Here is a 16694-nt window from a genome sequence, read left to right as displayed (position 1 = left end):
TGAAACTTGAACAAGTTACTGTATGCAGTTTTGCCAAAGCTCTAGAAATCCATCAGGCCAGCTCATGTAAGAGAGCATTTGTTCATTCCAAAACAAAGGCATTTTCACAGAGCCCTAGGATGGGAAGTTATACCAGAGCCGAACTCCTTGAAGGAGCTGTGTAGGTCTCTCAGGGACTGCTCTTGGCTGTCTGTGTTACTCTGTCTGTAGACCAGCTTCCTATGTATACTCACGGCTTCCCTACCTGCCCTAGAACTATAGCTGTTAGGTGACTTTGGCTTGCCATGGTGCTAGCAGAGTCAAGGGGGTAGGGAGAGGCTGATTTTACATACCTTCTCAGAAGGGTATGGGCTTGATAGCTTTCCCAGGATGTGTTTACAGTAGTATAGAATGTGTATATTGTGGGACAGGGTAGATAATTAAGGTTTCATAATACCTTGAGAGAGGCTGGTTCATCTGATAGAGAGGGTAGGCTGAGTGCTTTCTAAATAGCTTTATGGAGAGACAGTTCGCATGCCATATAATTACACTTTTATATTTAGAGTATAAAGTTAAACGGTTTTTAATATATCTAAAGAGTTGTGTAACTATCACCACAATCAATTTTAGAACATTTTCATCACTCCAAAAAGAAATCTTGTGCTGGGCGCAGTGGCTCATGCCTGTAATCCCAGCGCTTTGGGAGGCTGAGGCAGGCAGATCACTTGAGGTCAGGAGTTTCGAGACCAGTCTGGCCAACATGGTGAAAACCCGTCTCTACTAAAATACAAAAATTAGCTGGGCATGGTGGCGCATGTCTGTAATCCCAGCTACTCAGGAGGCTGAGGCAGGAGAATCGCTTGAACCCCAGTGGTGGAGGTTGCAGTGAGCCAAGATCGCACCACTACATTGCAGCCTGGGCGAGAGAGAGAGACTCTGTCTTAAGAAAAAAAAATTTAAAAAAAGGAATGCTGTGCGTAGTTAATAGTTGTCACTTCCCACTTTCCCCAGCTTTTCGCCCGCCCTCCAGCCCTAAGCAACCACTTACTTGCTTTCTGTTTCTGGATTTGCAAATTCTGAAGTTCTGCTATACATAGAATCATAGAGTATGTGGTCTTTTGTGTATGGCTTCTTTTGCTCAGCCTGCTGTTTTCAAGGTTCATCCATGACCTAGCATGTATCATTCCTTCATTCTCTTCTATTGTGGAATAATATTCCATTGCATGCCTGTACCTCATTTTATTCAGCAGTTCATGGTCATTTGCGTTGTTTCCCACTTTATGGCAAATGGGAATAATGCTGCTATGAATGTTCATGTGCAGCTTCTGTGTGGACATACGTTTTGAGTTCTCTCAGTTACAGACTCAAAGGTATATACTCTGGGAGCAGAATTGCTGTGCCATGTGTTAACTCTGTATTTAACCTTTTGCGGAACTACCTGTTTTCCAAAGTGGCTGAGCTGTTTCCATTCCCATCAGCAGTATATGAGGGTTCCCATTTCTCTAGATATTGAGTACTTTTTATTCTTTAGCTGTTTAGAATGGGAAACTGCATAGATAACCCTGTGCATTTCATATTTCAGATGCTGCTACCAGTTGAGTGGACACGTGCATTAAGCATTTAGTCTTTGGGATAAACGTGCTAGAGAGAGTCATCCAGAGGAAATGCCTGTTACTGTGGGTGAAAGGCCTTGTGATTATAGTTTGGGGTGTTAGGAAGATGAGATATTTCCAAACCTGGCATGTAATATGCAAACTTTACAAAATAATTGCTAAGTAAGTGAATCATCAATGATATCTATACCTTGAGGTTTAGCCCATTCTTGATTTTTACTTGTAGATAGGTTGGCTGCTTTACTCCTTTTTTCTTGTCTTTGTCTGCTTTTGGCTGTAAATACTGAGAGACGTCTGTAAATACTAGTCAGTGTGATGCTTTTCTCTCCTCACCTTCCTAAACTCCTTCTAAAAGGTAAGCAGAGAGAAAGATTTTAAAGCAATTCATGGGAAGAGCAGGCTCTCCTGCTCTTATGGATTCCCTCCCTCTTCCAGTCCAAGAAGTTGGAGGTGAGGAGTTAGGAGGGACCTAACTTTCCAGATGGGGAGCAGTGGGCACCTGGCAGCAGCCAGGACTGTGTGCTCATGCCTGGCGTGAAGTTTGCCTTTGCTCTACGAAGCTGGATTTGGTTTGTAGATGTGTTAACTAAATCTTAGCTGTTGTAACCAACATGAAACAACCTGTTTGTGGATTTGGTCAGAGCTGGGTTAAGGTGGATCATCTCTATGCACCGGAATGACTGTACCCCTTTCAGATGCTAGTCCTGTTCACCACAGTGGAGAAAAGACCTCACTGAAGGACTTATTCCCGGCATGAAACATCATGACTGAAATTGGTACTTAACTCTGCTGCCAGGATAGAAACCACTCAGGCAAATGTGGGAGTGTGGTCTTGCATGCTGGGTCTCGCTAGCATTGGTTCCCTTCACTGAACACCTGTGGAAGGCAGTTGGTCACAGCTTCTCCATGTTGTCTTGTGGATTTTTTGTTTGTTTGGTCTGAAATTACTCCTTTTCAAAAACCTGTGCTCTCTTTTTCAGCTCCCCAGAGGCCCATGTCAACACAGAGAACTGCTGCGGCTCCTAAGGCTGGCCCTGGTGTGGTGCGAAAGAACCCTGGTGTGGGCAACGGGGATGACGAGGCAGCTGAGTTGATGCAGCAGGTGGGCACCCCTGTGTTTAGCACGTGAGTCACCTCGGGGGATAGGATCCTTGCAGTGGCTGGGGTGCCTTGTCCGTGTTCTTAGATGAACAGCTGCCTTGTTTGCTTGCCAGAGCATGTGACACATGTGAGCTTTAGGTGCTGTGTGGGGAGCATGAGTGTGGCGATGTAAGGGAGGGATCAGGCATGCCTGGGCTCTCTTAGTGTGGCAGAAGCCTGTGCTCGGAAACCAGTGCTTAGAATAGAATCCTGTTGAATGTTTCTGGAATGCTGCCGGGGACCTGGGATTTGGAGAATGAAAGATAAAGGAGGTCTCCTTTTTGAATAATTTAGTAAAAAGAATTCTGCAGTCTCTCTGCTGAGTCCTGGACTGGGGTCACTGGAGATTGGAATTGAGAGTGGAACTGGTATGAAATGCCTGTTGCTCTTCTAGTTCTATTCTTAGTAACTGGGTGATTTGAAATTTCTTCTTCAGGAGTAAATGTCCTTAAGCCACCTGTCAGAGGTCTCTGTGGATCAAAACAAGTTTTAGACTTTTAGACATTTTCCCACTAATCCTTGTAGTTGCTTTGTTTGCTTGCTTTCAGATGATTCTTTTTATTCTACTTTTTAAATTTTATTTTATTAAAAAAGTTTTGTTTTAATAAAATAGAGATAGGGTCTCACTATTGTTGCCAAGGCTGGTCTCTAACTCCTGAGCTCAAGTAATCCTCCTGCCTCAGCCTCCGAAAGTGCTGGAGTTACAGGTGTGAGTCACCACGCCTGGCTCCATTGAAAAAATCTGGAGTGCTCTGTGATTCCAGTGAGTTTGGGATTGAATCCTTTTACTTTTCTAAAAGCCAAGTCCTAAAACTTGAGGGAATTGATCTCTAATGCAGAACCTCTCATGACCCACACTTGAACTCCTAAGAGATCAGGACAGTGAGAACCTGCCCAAAGATTATGTTTCACTTTTTTATTTTTTCTTTTATTGAGACGGAGTCTAGCTGTGTTGCCCATGCTGGAGTGCAGTGGCGCGATCTCAGCTAACTGCAACCTCCGCCTCCCAGGTTCAAGGGATTCTTCTGCCTCAGCCTCCCGAGTAGCTGGGACTACAGGCGTGCGCCACCGCGCCTGGCTAATTTTTTGTATTTTTAGTAGAGACAGCGTTTCACTGTCTCAGCCAGGATGGTCTTTATCTCCTGGCCTCGTGATCCACCCACCTTGGCCTCCAAAGTGCCAGGATTACAGGCGTGAGCCTGAGCCACAGTGCCTGGCTGTAGCTAACATTTTAAAAGTGCTTTCGTCATGCACAGTGTAAGCACTTAATTTCACTTTCGCAGCAACCCTGTGAGGTTTTACACGTAAGGATAGTGAGGCTCGGAGAGGTTAAATAACTTGAGCTAGGATTTGAACCCAGGTATACCTGTCTCCAGAACCTAGATCAGTCAGTCTGTGCTGAATGGGGAATTGAGGAAGAGGTTATTTGATTTATCAAAGGTATATAGATGTTTCTCTTCCTTGCACCCACCTTTGGAAACTGTAAGTACTCACTAGGTAATTACTCTGGGCAAATTGCTGCTAAGCATTGATGAGAATACCAAGGCATGGGAGATCTGACCTAGACCTAGACAGGTTTAATACAGTTGGAGAAGATGGACTTGGTGCCTGCCTGTGGTCAAGTCCCAGATGAGGGTTACAGAAGGCAAAAACCACAGCTCTTACGGGGGAGAGTGTGACTGGGGTCTGAGGAGGCTTCCTTCCCTGAGAGGGTGACCAGAATTAGCTGCTTTGGATGGTTGGTGTTGTAGAACTTTAACAGTTGATGTTGGGAGGGGTTGTGGTCTTGAAGTGACTTGTAACTCTGTTGTATGTCTGTCGATGCTGGGGAACGTTGAGAGGCTAAGGTTGCAGAGGCTGAAGGTCACTAACCAGGTGCTTTGTTGATCCTGGAAGGCTGGGATCAAATGCTCATACCCAGGTGGTTCAACCCTGACATAGAAGTACTGTGTTTGGCCTGCACAGAGTTTTATTTATTTATTTGTTTATTTATTTATTGTTTAAATATAAAGGATTTGTCTCCAGGTTGTCAAAGTCCTTCCCATACCTGTTACCAACCCTCTTGGCTCATTGACATTATCAGGCCCCCCTGAAAGTGTTTACATTTGGAGCCCTTTGTAAATATGAAAAATGGAGCCACATGGGTTTATCAGGCTATGGGAAAAACAGTGTATCTGCACAGACTACCTTGTGGTATTCGTATCCTTGGGAGATCTGCAAAGGTTCTACATTCTTAAGTCGTCCTGGAGAAATTTAATTGATTTTAGTCCAAAGCAGTGCTGTCCAGTGAAAAAGTAAAAGGTGAGTCAGAAGTGTGAGCTACCTGATTTACACTGTCTAGTAGCTACACTAAAATGAATATAAAAGAAACAGGTAAAATTAATTTTATCAATATATCATCTAATATATAAAAAATAATACTCTAGCATATAATCAAATATAAATGATTATCAATGAGCTGTTGTACATTTCAAGACTCTGTTACATCTTTGAAATCAGGTGTGTGTGTGATACTTGTAGCTCATCTCAGTGGCACTGGTCAAGTTTAAGTGTTTATATAGACACATGTGGTTGATGGCTACTGTGGCCAGTGCAGGCCTGAAACACTGACTTGGACTTCTTAGGTTATAACTGTTGCTTTACCTCAAGATAAGGTTCTAAGAGTAATCTTAATTACTAGCCACAGATTTTTTTTTTTTTTTTTTGTCTTTCGGAGATGGAGTCTTGCTCTGTCACACAGACTGGAGTGCAGTGGTGTGAGCTCGGCTCACTGCAACCTCTGCCTCTCAGGTTCAAGCGATACTCCTGTCCCAGCCTCCCAAGTAGCTAGGATTAAAAGGTGCTTGCCTCCATGCCCAGCTAATTTTTGTATTCTTAATAGAGACAGGGTTTCACCATGTTGGCCAGGCCGGTCTCGAGCTTCTGACCTCAGGTGATACGCCCTTGTTGGCCTCCCAAGGTGCTAGGATTACAGGTGGGAGCCACTGCACCTGGCCAAGCCACAGATTTTTAATAACCTCATTAATACAAACTTAAAAGGAGTGCCACATGAAAGCCAGTGTCTTAGTATATATTTTTGAGTGATTTAGTGTTTATTATGTGTGTATAGTTATGAGCAATATCATGGACAAATGCTACTTTGGCCTTTATAGGTGGGACCCAGAAGGCTGGGTATCTGGTTTGGCCTTGATAATTTGTTGGACAGAGAAGGTTTTAAGGGGTTTGAGAGGGTAGCACTAGTGAAACGTTGGTGTATAGGTGGTTACCAAGCTAGCATTCCTTTTTTTTTTTTTTTTTTTTTTGTGGTGTGATCTGGGCTCACTGCAACCTCCGCCTCCCAGGTTCAAGTGATTCCCCTGCCTCAACCTCCTGAGTAGCTGGGACTACAGGTGCACGCCACCACGCCCAGCTAATTTTTATATTTTTATAGAGATGGGGATTCACCATGTTGGCCAGGATGGTCTCAATCTCTTGACCTCGTGATCCGCCTGCCTTGGCCTCCTAAAGTGCTGAGATTACAGGCGTGAGCCACTGTGCTTGGCCAGCATTCCTTTTCATAAGCTCTTTTGACTTCCTTTCCTCCTTGGTCATTAATGCCACCAGGCATGTGATTATAGAAGACCCCTTCCCTGTCTTTTGGATTGTGGAGCTGTAGCTCTGAGTCTGCTTCCTGCTGGGGCTCATCAACTGCTCTTTGGGGCTGTTGGTTTCAGGAAAGGCAACAAACTGCAGCAAAAGCAGAGGCTGGGACAGTGAGGGAAAATGGATGATTTCGCTTTGCTGGCCACCAGGCAGTAGCTGTACTGTATGTATGTATGTATGTATGTATGTATGAATGAGTGAATGAATGAATGAATGAGACAGGGTCTTGCTGTGTCTCCCAGACTAGAGTGTAATGGTGCATTTATAGCTCACTGCAGCCTTGAACTCCTGGGCTCAAATGATTTTCCCGCCTCAACCTCTTAAATAGCTGGTACTATTGGCATACACCACCCTACCTGGCTAATTTTTTAGATTTTTTTTCTAAAGACAGGTTTTGCCATGTTGCCCAGGCTGGTCTCAAGTTCCTGGCCTCAAGGGATCCTCTCACCTTGACCTCCCAAAGCTTTGAGATTACAGATGTGAGCCACTGCACCTGGCCCCTCTAGTACTTTATTGAAACTTTCAATTATTTTTGATTTCTGTGGCTGGTAAAGGAATCGTGAAAGGCTGTCTAGAACTGTGATTCTGGTTTGGTCTGACAAGACTTTGATGATGAACTTTGAAGTTTGCTTTGATAAAATTGTCCTGGTGGTGTCGCCTGCTCCTCATCTCTGGATGCCTTTTGACTGTAGGTTATAAAGAGGGTCCTGTCTTCCTGGGTTGAGACTTGATCTCCTCTGTTGTGTTTGGTGTCTTCATCAGGCTGTGGGGAAGCTAGATAAGCTGTTTATTTCTGTTTTTAAATTTTTATTATTTATTTTTTAAAAAGATGGAGTCTTGCTATGTTGTCACAACTGGCTTTTAACTCAAGCAGTCCTCTTGACTCAGCCTCCAGAGTAGCTGAGACTAGGTGTGCACCACTCCACCTGACATGCTTCTATTTTTGTGGCTGTAAGTTCGGAAGGCTGGACTAGATGACTTCTCTGGTCCCTTCTGGCTTGTAGAATTCCCTTCTGCCGAGGTTGTTCTCAGTGGCTGTACCTTTGATTTCATTGTTTTACTTTCCATGCTGCTCTGTGGCCATGACCTGTAAATACAGGTTTTTATGAGGGTTTTTTTTTGTTTTTTTGTTTTTTTTTGAAACGGAGTCTCGCTCTGTTGCCCAGGCTGGAGTGCAGTGGCCGGATCTCAGCTCACTGCAAGCTCCGCCTCCCGAGTTTACACCATTCTGCCTCAGCCTCCCGAGTAGCTGGGACTACAGGCGCCTGCCACCTCGCCCGGCTAGTTTTTTTTTTGTATTTTTTAGTAGAGACGGGGTTTCACCGGGTTAGCCAGGATGGTCTCGATCTCCTGACCTCGTGATCTGCCCGTCTCGGCCTCCCGAAGTGCTGGGATTACAGGCTTGAGCCACCGCGCCCAGCCTTTATGAGGGTTTTATGCTGCAGGATATGCCAAGCAACTTGCATTCGTTGAGAGTTAAATGGAATTCATTTGTCATAGATGTGAATACAGTACACTGGAATGAAGATGCACCATGGTTAAAGTACACATGGGACTGTGAGTGTTATAACTTTTATTAGTCTTGACTATATAGAGTCCTGGCCTAAGCACTGAGACTGATTTCTTCATAGCCTCTTAATGGGAATCAGAGACCCTCAGTGGGGCTAATGGAGGGTCAGAACACTTTCCATTGGGCTTCCAAAGAGTTCCATTGAGCCCTTTCCAGGGTCCTTTCTATTAATCCCCTTGTGCAGTCAGACCTGGACTCGATTGTCCAGTCCTTTTGTAAGGACTCAGTTTATGATTGTCAGCTACCTTGCCAGGCTGTAATTGTCTCAGACTTCCCTAGTTCTTTCTCCTTAATCCTTTTTTAGTCCCTGAGAAGCTTCTGCATGTTTCAAGGTGTAGTCTGCCCTTTCTGGGAGCTGTTATCGTCAAGGTTGCCATAAACAAATCCATGTTGTTTATCTGCGGCTGAAGAAAATTGACATTAAACTGATGTGGTTTTTGTCAATGTTGGGGTTTGATCAAAGACCACATCTCCTTTTGGGTTAGAAGTCTGCCTGATATTTTATTGCCATACTAATGCCAGGCATCTCACCCTTTTTTAATGTCTTGTGCAGGTCAACGTATTGAAACTTACTGTTGAAGACTTGGAGAAAGAGAGGGATTTCTACTTCGGAAAGCTACGGAACATTGAATTGATTTGCCAGGAGAATGAGGGGGAAAACGACCCTGTATTGCAGAGGATTGTAGACATTCTGTATGCCACAGATGTATGTGTTGACATGAGGATATTTTCTTTCCATTTTACATAGTTGGGTTGGTGAACTCTGTGCTGACGCTTGTCGTATTCCAGTGTTGCAGTCATCAAAAGACTTCATCTTTGACCCCTCAAAGTCAGCCAGAGGGCACCTCTACCCAGCTTTAGCTTCTGCCTGAGATCTATGAGCTTTTGAAGAAGGAATAGGGCAAGGAGGTGGCTGGCTTGTCCAGCCTCTGTAGTATGTGGCCACTGATAGGTGATGAGTGCCACAAACTGCTCTTAGCCAGAAGCAACCCCTGTCCCCACCCCACCCCACCTCATATTGCTTGGATCCTTCAGCTTCAGGTGCTGCCTCCATTTTATCAGCGCCTGGGGCATGCCCGGAGAAGCAGGCACATGCTCCCTTTTTCACAGCGTGCCCTCATATCACATCATGTCTGGGCATGCCTTTGTCCTCCCTCCTAGGAATTTGCCTGGTTCCCACTCCCTCAAAGTACTTTATGATCAAGTTTCTTTGGATCCATGTTTATTGCACAGTCAAATCTGTTGATACTAATCACGACATGTTAGTTGATCAGGGAAGACTCTTTTTTTTTCTAGATTTAGGATTTGTTATCTGGCTGTGTCCACTGTTTAGTGGTCATGTTTGTAATTCTGTGTGCCTGGCAAGGTCTGTAGGATCAAACTACAAACTATTGGTAGTATGTGTAGCACTATGCAAATACAAGGTGGTAATAATGCTGTTACTGTCACTGTCCTTGAGACGTATCTTGTGAAATTTCAGGGGATTAAGACAGATGACTGAAAAGTTGATAATCTGTTGAATGAATCTTTAATTTAGAGCTTGCTCTGTGCTATGTAATGAAAAAAAGACAATGAAGATATAGGGGTCCTTGGTTTAGTCTGAGTATTATTTTAGTGGAGCCACATCTTAAGTAAGTTCAGCTATAGAGATTTAGTTAATAGAAATAAGGTGATGGTTGAAAGAGAAGTCTGATTTTACAGCAGAATAGTATAGTAATTTCCTGCTCTGAGTCCATGCCAGAATGCCCTGGAGTGAGAATGAGGTGGGAGCCATGAATCTCCTCTTTCCTTGTGCACTCAATTTTTCTGCCACTGATGTTGAGTCAGTCTTGCTGTTGTGAATATTTTGGGTAAAGCATGACTCCTAAGTACAACAAAAGGAAGGCATAAAAGGAAAGCTGGCTGTATAGACAGTGTATTGAGAGAAGATGTTAGAGTACTGAACTTTACAGGGGACTTCAGGGATATTTGAGGGTAAATTTTATTTTTTTTTTAGAAATGGGGGTCTCACTTTATTGCCCAGGCTGGAGTGCCTGGTGGTGCGATCATGGCTCAGTACAGCTTTGACCTCCTGGGTCAAGCAATCCTTTTGCCTTGGCCACCTGAGTAGCTGGGACTACAGGCATGTCCCACCAGGCCTGGCTAGTTGTTTTTTTTTTTTTTTTTTTTTTTTGAGACATTGTCTCACTGTGTTACCCAGGCTGGTCTTGAACTCCTGGGCTCAAGCCTTGGCCTTCCAAAGTGCTGGGATTACAGGCATGAGCCATCACACCTGGCCGCCTTTTTTAAAAAACAGTTTGTTTGTTTGTTTTTTTTTGAGACGGAGTCTTGTTCTGTTGCCCAGGCTGGAGTGCAGTGACGCGATCTCGGCTCACTGCAAGCTCTGCCTCCCGGGTTCACGTCATTCTCCTGTCTCCTCCTGTCTCAGCCTCCGGAGTAGCTGGGACTACAGGGGCCGGCCACCATGCCCGGCTAATTTTTTGTATTTTTAGTAGAGATGGGGTTTCACCGTGTTAGCCAGGATGGTCTCGATCTCCTGACCTCGTGATCCGCCCGCCTCGGCCTCCCAAAGTGCTGGGATTACAGGCGTGAGCCACCGTGCCCGACAAAAAACAGTTCTATTGAAGTATAACTGACATAATAAATTGCACATATTTAAAATGTACCTTTGATGACATAGGTGAAATTACCACCATAATGAAGACGATGTACATATCCATCACTTTCAAAAGTTTGAGGGTAAATTTGATGGTGCTCAGTTTTTGTCTTTGGTGAGATGCAATTCTACTACTCAAGAAATAAAATAGCAGTCACCTGGCCTGTGTAGAACCAGGAAGAACCATTGTCTTTGAGAGGCTTTAAGTATGAGGAAAGTGAACTCACAGTAGAAATGGATCTTTCAGTGGCTTTCCCCTCTCATTTTCCTATTTCAGGAAGGCTTTGTGATACCTGATGAAGGGGGCCCACAGGAGGAGCAAGAAGAGTATTAACAGCCTGGACCAGCAGAGCAACATCAGAATTCTTCACTCCAAATCATGTGCTTAACTGTAAAATACTCCCTTTTGTTATCCTTAGAGGACTCACTGGTTTCTTTTCATAAGCAAAAAGTACCTCTTCTTAAAGTGCACTTTGCAGACGTTTCACTCCTTTTCCAATAAGTTTGAGTTAGGAGCTTTTACCTTGTAGCAGAGCAGTATTAACATCTAGTTGGTTCACCTGGGAAACAAAGAGGCTGACCATGGGGCTGACCGTGTGGATTCGTGTCACACTGAGTGCGGGAGAAGGTGTTGTGTAATATGCTGAGGCGGTGACCTCAGTGGAGAAATGGAAAGACTGAATTGAATTTTAAGCTAATGTGAAATCAGAGAATGTTGTAATAAATAAATGCCTTAAGAGTATTTAAAATATGCTTCCATATTTCAAAATATAAAATGTAACACGACAGGAGACTTTGCGTTTGACATTGTGTCTGGGAAGGAAGGGCCAGACCTTGGAACCTTTGGAACCTGCTGTCACAGGTCTTACAGGGCTGCTTGAATCCTCATAGGCCTAGGCTTTGGTCTAAAAGGAACATTTAAAAAGTTGCCCTGTAAAGTTATTTGGTGTCATTGACCAATTGCATCCCTGCTAAAAAGCAAGAGGCATCGTTGCCTGGATAATAGAGGATGTGTTTCAACCCTGAGATGTTTGAGTTGAAGAGCTCGGTTTTCATTGAGAATTTCTCTATTTTTCCAGTTATCCCCGAAATTTCTGTGTATTATGTTTTTGGGGAAGTGAGGTGTGCCCAGTTTTTTAATCTAACAACTACTTTTGGAGACTTACCCACATCTCTGGGATTTGAATGGGGATTGTATCCCATTTTACTGTCTTTTAGGTTTACATTTACCACATTTCTCTTCTCTGCTCCCCTTGTCCACTGGGGACTCCTCTTTGGCTCCTTAAAGTTTGCTGCTTAGAGTTGGAAGTGCAGCAGGCAGGTGATCATGCTGCAAGTTCTTTCTGGACCTCTGGCAAAGGGAGTGGTCAGTGAAGGCCATCTCGTTACCTTGGGATCTGCCAGGCTGGGGTGTTTTCGGTATCTGCTGTCCACAGCTCTCCACTGTAATCCGAATACTTTGCCAGTGCACTAATCTCTTTGGAGATAAAATTCATTAGTGTGTTACTAAATGTTAATTTTCTTTTGCAGATAGTACAGTACCGTGTCTGAATTAATTATTAATATTTAAAATATTTCATTCCTTAACTCTCCCTCATTTGCCCACAGCCTATTCAGTTCCTTTGTTTGGCAGGATTCTGCAAAATGTGTCTCACCCACTACTGAGATTGTTCAGCCCCTGATGTATTTGTATTGATTTGTTTCTGGTGGTAGCTTGTCCTGAAATGTGTGTAGAAAGCAAGTATGTTCTGATAAAATTGTTGTGTAGTGCATGCTGTGTGGAGTTCAGAGGAAACCCAGATTCAGTGATTAACAATGCCAAAAAATGCGAGTAACTAGCCATGGTTCAGATGGCAGTGGTGCTGTTTCTCTTTTGTGGCCTTTTAGACTTTTGTTGCCCTAAAATTCCATTTTATTAGGAACCCATTTTCCACCTGGTCTTTCTTGACAGGGTTTTTTTCTACTTTAAACAGTTTCTAAATAAAATTCTGTATTTCAAGAGTATCATGTCTTCTGAAATTTGTCTTGCCCTGGGTATATGCTGTTAGGTTCAAGTCATGAGAAACTAGTGCTTCTTTCTTCAGTGAGGACTGATCTTTTCACATCCTTTACTGATTTTTCAGATGTGCTTATTTCTTCTTCTTCTTCTTTTTTTTTTGAGATGGAGTCTTGCTCTGTCACCCAGGCTGGAGTGCAGTGGCATGATCTCGGCTCATTGCAGCCTCCACCTCCTGGGTTCAAACAGTTCTCTGCCTCAGCCTCCCAAGTAGCTGGGATTATAGGCACCCGCCACCATGCCCGGCTAATTTTTTTGTATTTTTAGTAGAGACGGGGTTTCACCATCTTGGCCAGGCTGGTCTTGAACTCCTGACCTCATGATCCACCCACCTTGGCCTCCCAAAGTGCTGGGATTACAGGCGTAAGCCACTGTGCTTGGCCAGATGTGCTTATTTCTAAGCTGACTTATTTTCTCTTCATTTACATTATGTTGCAGAGCCTCCTGCTTTTTAAATTCCCATTGCTATAAGAGGTTTTTCCTCTCGAAAGTCCAAGGCCTGGCCTATCTGCTGTGAAGCCTTTTCAGGGCATTTCCTCCTGAGAAATATAGCAGGACAGTGCTTGGCAGATGACTGTGGGGTGATTTTTTTTGTGTGTTTTTTCTGAAGGTGTGGTTCTTTCTTCCTTTCTTTTTTGAGACAGGGTCTCCCTCTTGCCCAGTCTGGAGTACAGTGGCATGATCTTGGCTCACTGCAGCGTTGACCTCTTGGGTTCAAGCAATTCTCCCACCTCAGCCTTGTGAGTAGTGGGGACCAGAGGCGCGCACCACCATGCCCAGCTAAACTTTGTGTTTTTTGTAGGATGGGGTCCCCTTATGTTGCCCAAGCTGGTCTTGAACTCCTGGGCTCAAGTGATCCTCCCACTTTGGCCTCCTAAAGTGCTGGGATTACAGGTGTGAGCCATTGCACCCAGCCCTGAAATTGTTTCAAAGGCAGTTAACATGATCTCAATCTATAAAATAATCTAAAATTGTCACTATTTTTTTCTCCCTTGTAAAATTCTGTGCCATTAGAAATGAGTTCAAAAGGAGACTTGCCATTTTCAGTCAGAAATAAAGTTAAATGGGCAGAGGTAGTGTGTTGTAGGATATGTAGAGTCATGGTTATGGATGCTCTATAAACCTAACCTGCTGATCTTGACAAGGGCTGCACCCATAGTTAATGGTATGATACCTTCCTTAAAGTGTTAAGTACCTTCAGAAGGAATTTGACACCATATGTATTGGTCATCTACAAGAAGATACCTTCCAGGAGTGCAAGGAGTTTGTGAAGATACTGTTGGCTACTGTCAACTGAGAAGTTACCTTGGTAAGGAGAGAAGCTGATACTGTGGGTATCTGACCAAGTGCATTGACCTGGCTCTTGAATTTGAAGCACATACAGTCTTTGCTGCTTGGTTTGCTGGGCAGGTTCTGTGTTTCATGAAGGATAGGTAAACACATGGGTTCTCTGGCTGGATTTGGATCATTGTTCATTCTGGTGATTCTCAAACTCATGGGCTTCAGAATCACATGGGGAACTTGTTTGACATAATGTATTTATAAAAGTTCATCACCTTAGATTCTTAGTTGGGAGGTTGAAAACCTGCATTTTAATTTGGGCCTTATCTATATGTCTGCAATTTTAAATAATAATAATTCTGGCAAGGGGAACATCAGACTTGAGTCCTCTTGCAGGTCTCTCCTGCTTTGTGAGTGTTGAGCTGTTTGACTTCTCTTGTTCTTTTTTTTTTTTTTTTTTTTTTTGAGGCGGAGTCTTCACTCTGTCCCCCAGGCTGGAGTGCAGTGGCACCATCTCGGCTCACTGCAAGCTCCGCCTCCCGGGTTCGCGCCATTCTCCTGCCTCAGCCTCCCGAGTAGCTGGGACTACAGGCGCCGCCACCGCGCCCGGCTAATTTTTTGTATTTTTAGTAGAGACGGGGTTTCACCTTGTTAGCCAGGATGGTCTCGATCTCCTGACCTCGTGATCCGCCCGCCTCGGCCTCCCAAAGTGCAGGGATTACAGGCGTGAGCCACCGCGCCCGGCCGACTTCTCTTGTTCTTACCTACAAGACAGAGATGATGATTTTGGCTGAAGCACCTCCCTCACTGGGTACTTGGAATTAGAAGGAGCTGATGGACAGAAGAAGAAAAAAAAGAAAAAACAACTACAAAGCTAGAAAGCTCTGTACAGACAAGAGACATTATTTATGGCACAAGTTCTTCGGATCCAGTCTGAAATTCTGTTTATAGATTAGAAAAAGCTTAGGACAGGGCTTTTGTATCCTGAGAATTCGGAAGGGCATTCCTTCAGACAGGTTTTGGGTATTTTGTAAAATAAGTAACATGTTCTTTTAGTATTTCCTTTTCAGCATGGTAGTATGGACAAGTAGAACTCCCTTCTGTCTTCAGGCGGTTACATTTATCCTGTTTTTGTTTTCTTTTAAATGAAGATTCAATGTCTCAGATTCATTGATTAAAAAACCCATATTTTCTTCAAGGTTTGCTCTCTAGAATGTGAAGGGTTTTGAAAAGGAAACATTTTTCTTTTTCTCTAGTCAAGGTGATCCTCTATAGTTTTTCTTTTAAGGATTGTTTCAGAAGATTGAGTATAAAGGACTCCTTTTGCGACGTTGACCATAGTTCATTGCAAAGTCCGCAAATAAAAATCCAAGCTTTAGGCCTGATCAGCCTAATCAGGTTAGCTTGCAAGCATGTTGGTGACCCAAATATGACTGTTGACAACAGAGAACATTGCTTTGAAACAAGCTGAACCTCAGTCTGTGATCAGGGTTATGAACCACCCGTCATTTTTCTGGTCTTGCACCGTTGTAATATGTCTTTTTTTTTTTTTTTTTTTTTGAGACAGAATCTTGCTCTGTCACCTAGGCTGGAGTGCAGTGGCATGATCTTGGCTCACTGCAACCTCCACCTCCCGGGATGAAGCAGTTCCCATGCCTCAGCCTCCCGAGTAGCTGGAATTACAGGCCTGTGCCACCACACCTGGCTAATTCTTGTATTTTCAGTAGAGGTGAGGTTTTGCCAAGCTAGTCTCGAACTCTTGGCCTCAAGTGATCCACCTGTCTTGGCCTCCCAGCACTTTGCTGGGGTTACAGGTGTGAGCCACCACTCCTGGCTTGATATCATACTTTTGAATTCACACATTTAGTTTGTAAAATATCAAAACCAGATGAATTCATATTTAATTCTGTATCTTCATGACGCTTGCTGCTTTTTTCTCTTCATTTTCACATGCAAGGGTATAACAGAATGTTCAGTTTTCTCTAAAAGCCTGAAGGGATTCTGTACTTTTACATTGAACTTGACTTTAGTTAGAACCATTAACCTAGATGACTTCAGCCAAATTATGTATCTTTTTTTTGTTTGTTTTTTGAGACAGGGTCTCCTGTCACCAAGGCTGGAGTGCAGTGGCACAGTCATGGCTCATGGCAGCCTCAACTTCCTGGGCTCAAGCTATCCTCCCACCCCAGCCTCCCTAGTAGCTGAGACTGTAGTGCACACCATTCCTGGCTGTCTAATTTTTTTGTGTTTTTGTATTTTTTTTTTTTTTTGAGACATAGAGTTTTGTTCTTGTTGCCAGGGTTGGAGTACAGTGGCGCCATTTTGGCTCACTGCAACCTCCGCCTCCTGGGTTCAAGCGAGTCTCCTGCCTCAGCCCCGAGAGTAGCTGGGATTACAGGCGCCCACCACCACGCCCAGCTAATTTTTGTATTTTTAGTAGAGACGGGGTTTTGCCATGTTAGCCAGGCTGGTCTGGAACTCCTGACCTCAGGTGATCCACCTGCCTCGGCCTCCCAAAGTGCTGGGATTACAGGCGTGAGCCACCACGCCTGGCCAGTTTTTTTCTATTTTTTTGTAAAGACGGGGTTTGCTATATTGCAGGCTGGTCTTGAACCTCGGGCTCAAACAATTCATCCATCTCTGCCTCCTAAAATGCTGGGATTACAGGTGTGAGTCACTGTGCCTGGCTCAAATTGTTACGTAGCTGTAACTTGTGAAGGTCTATCTGTTTCCCCTTTGGCTTAATCTGCTTTGGAA

The 16694-nt window shown here is 44.0% G+C and overlaps 1 protein-coding gene across 6 annotated transcripts in view; it reads left to right on the top strand.

Moving 5' to 3' along the window:
- MAPRE1 (microtubule associated protein RP/EB family member 1) overlaps positions 1 to 12604 on the top strand; it is a 32977-nt gene extending 20373 nt beyond the window's left edge. For 5 of the 6 annotated variants that reach the window (XM_025398231.1, XM_025398229.1, XM_025398235.1 and 2 more), the window contains 3 exons: positions 2573 to 2694; positions 8498 to 8650; positions 10878 to 12604. In XM_025398231.1, the coding sequence (XP_025254016.1) occupies positions 2573 to 2694; positions 8498 to 8650; positions 10878 to 10934 (332 nt within the window). In that variant the 3' untranslated portion in view covers positions 10935 to 12604. Of the gene's footprint in view, positions 1 to 2572; positions 2695 to 8497; positions 8655 to 10877 lie in introns of all 6 variants that reach the window. The other variant, XM_025398233.1, reaches the window with a different exon arrangement.
- Positions 12605 to 16694: the final 4090 nt, after the last annotated feature.

This window comes from Theropithecus gelada, chromosome 10 (genome assembly GCF_003255815.1).
Source record: "Theropithecus gelada isolate Dixy chromosome 10, Tgel_1.0, whole genome shotgun sequence".
In the NCBI taxonomy this organism is placed as follows: domain Eukaryota; kingdom Metazoa; phylum Chordata; class Mammalia; order Primates; family Cercopithecidae; genus Theropithecus; species Theropithecus gelada.
The sequence above is the reverse complement of the archived record's forward strand: the minus strand, read 5'-3'. Positions and strand labels throughout refer to the sequence as shown.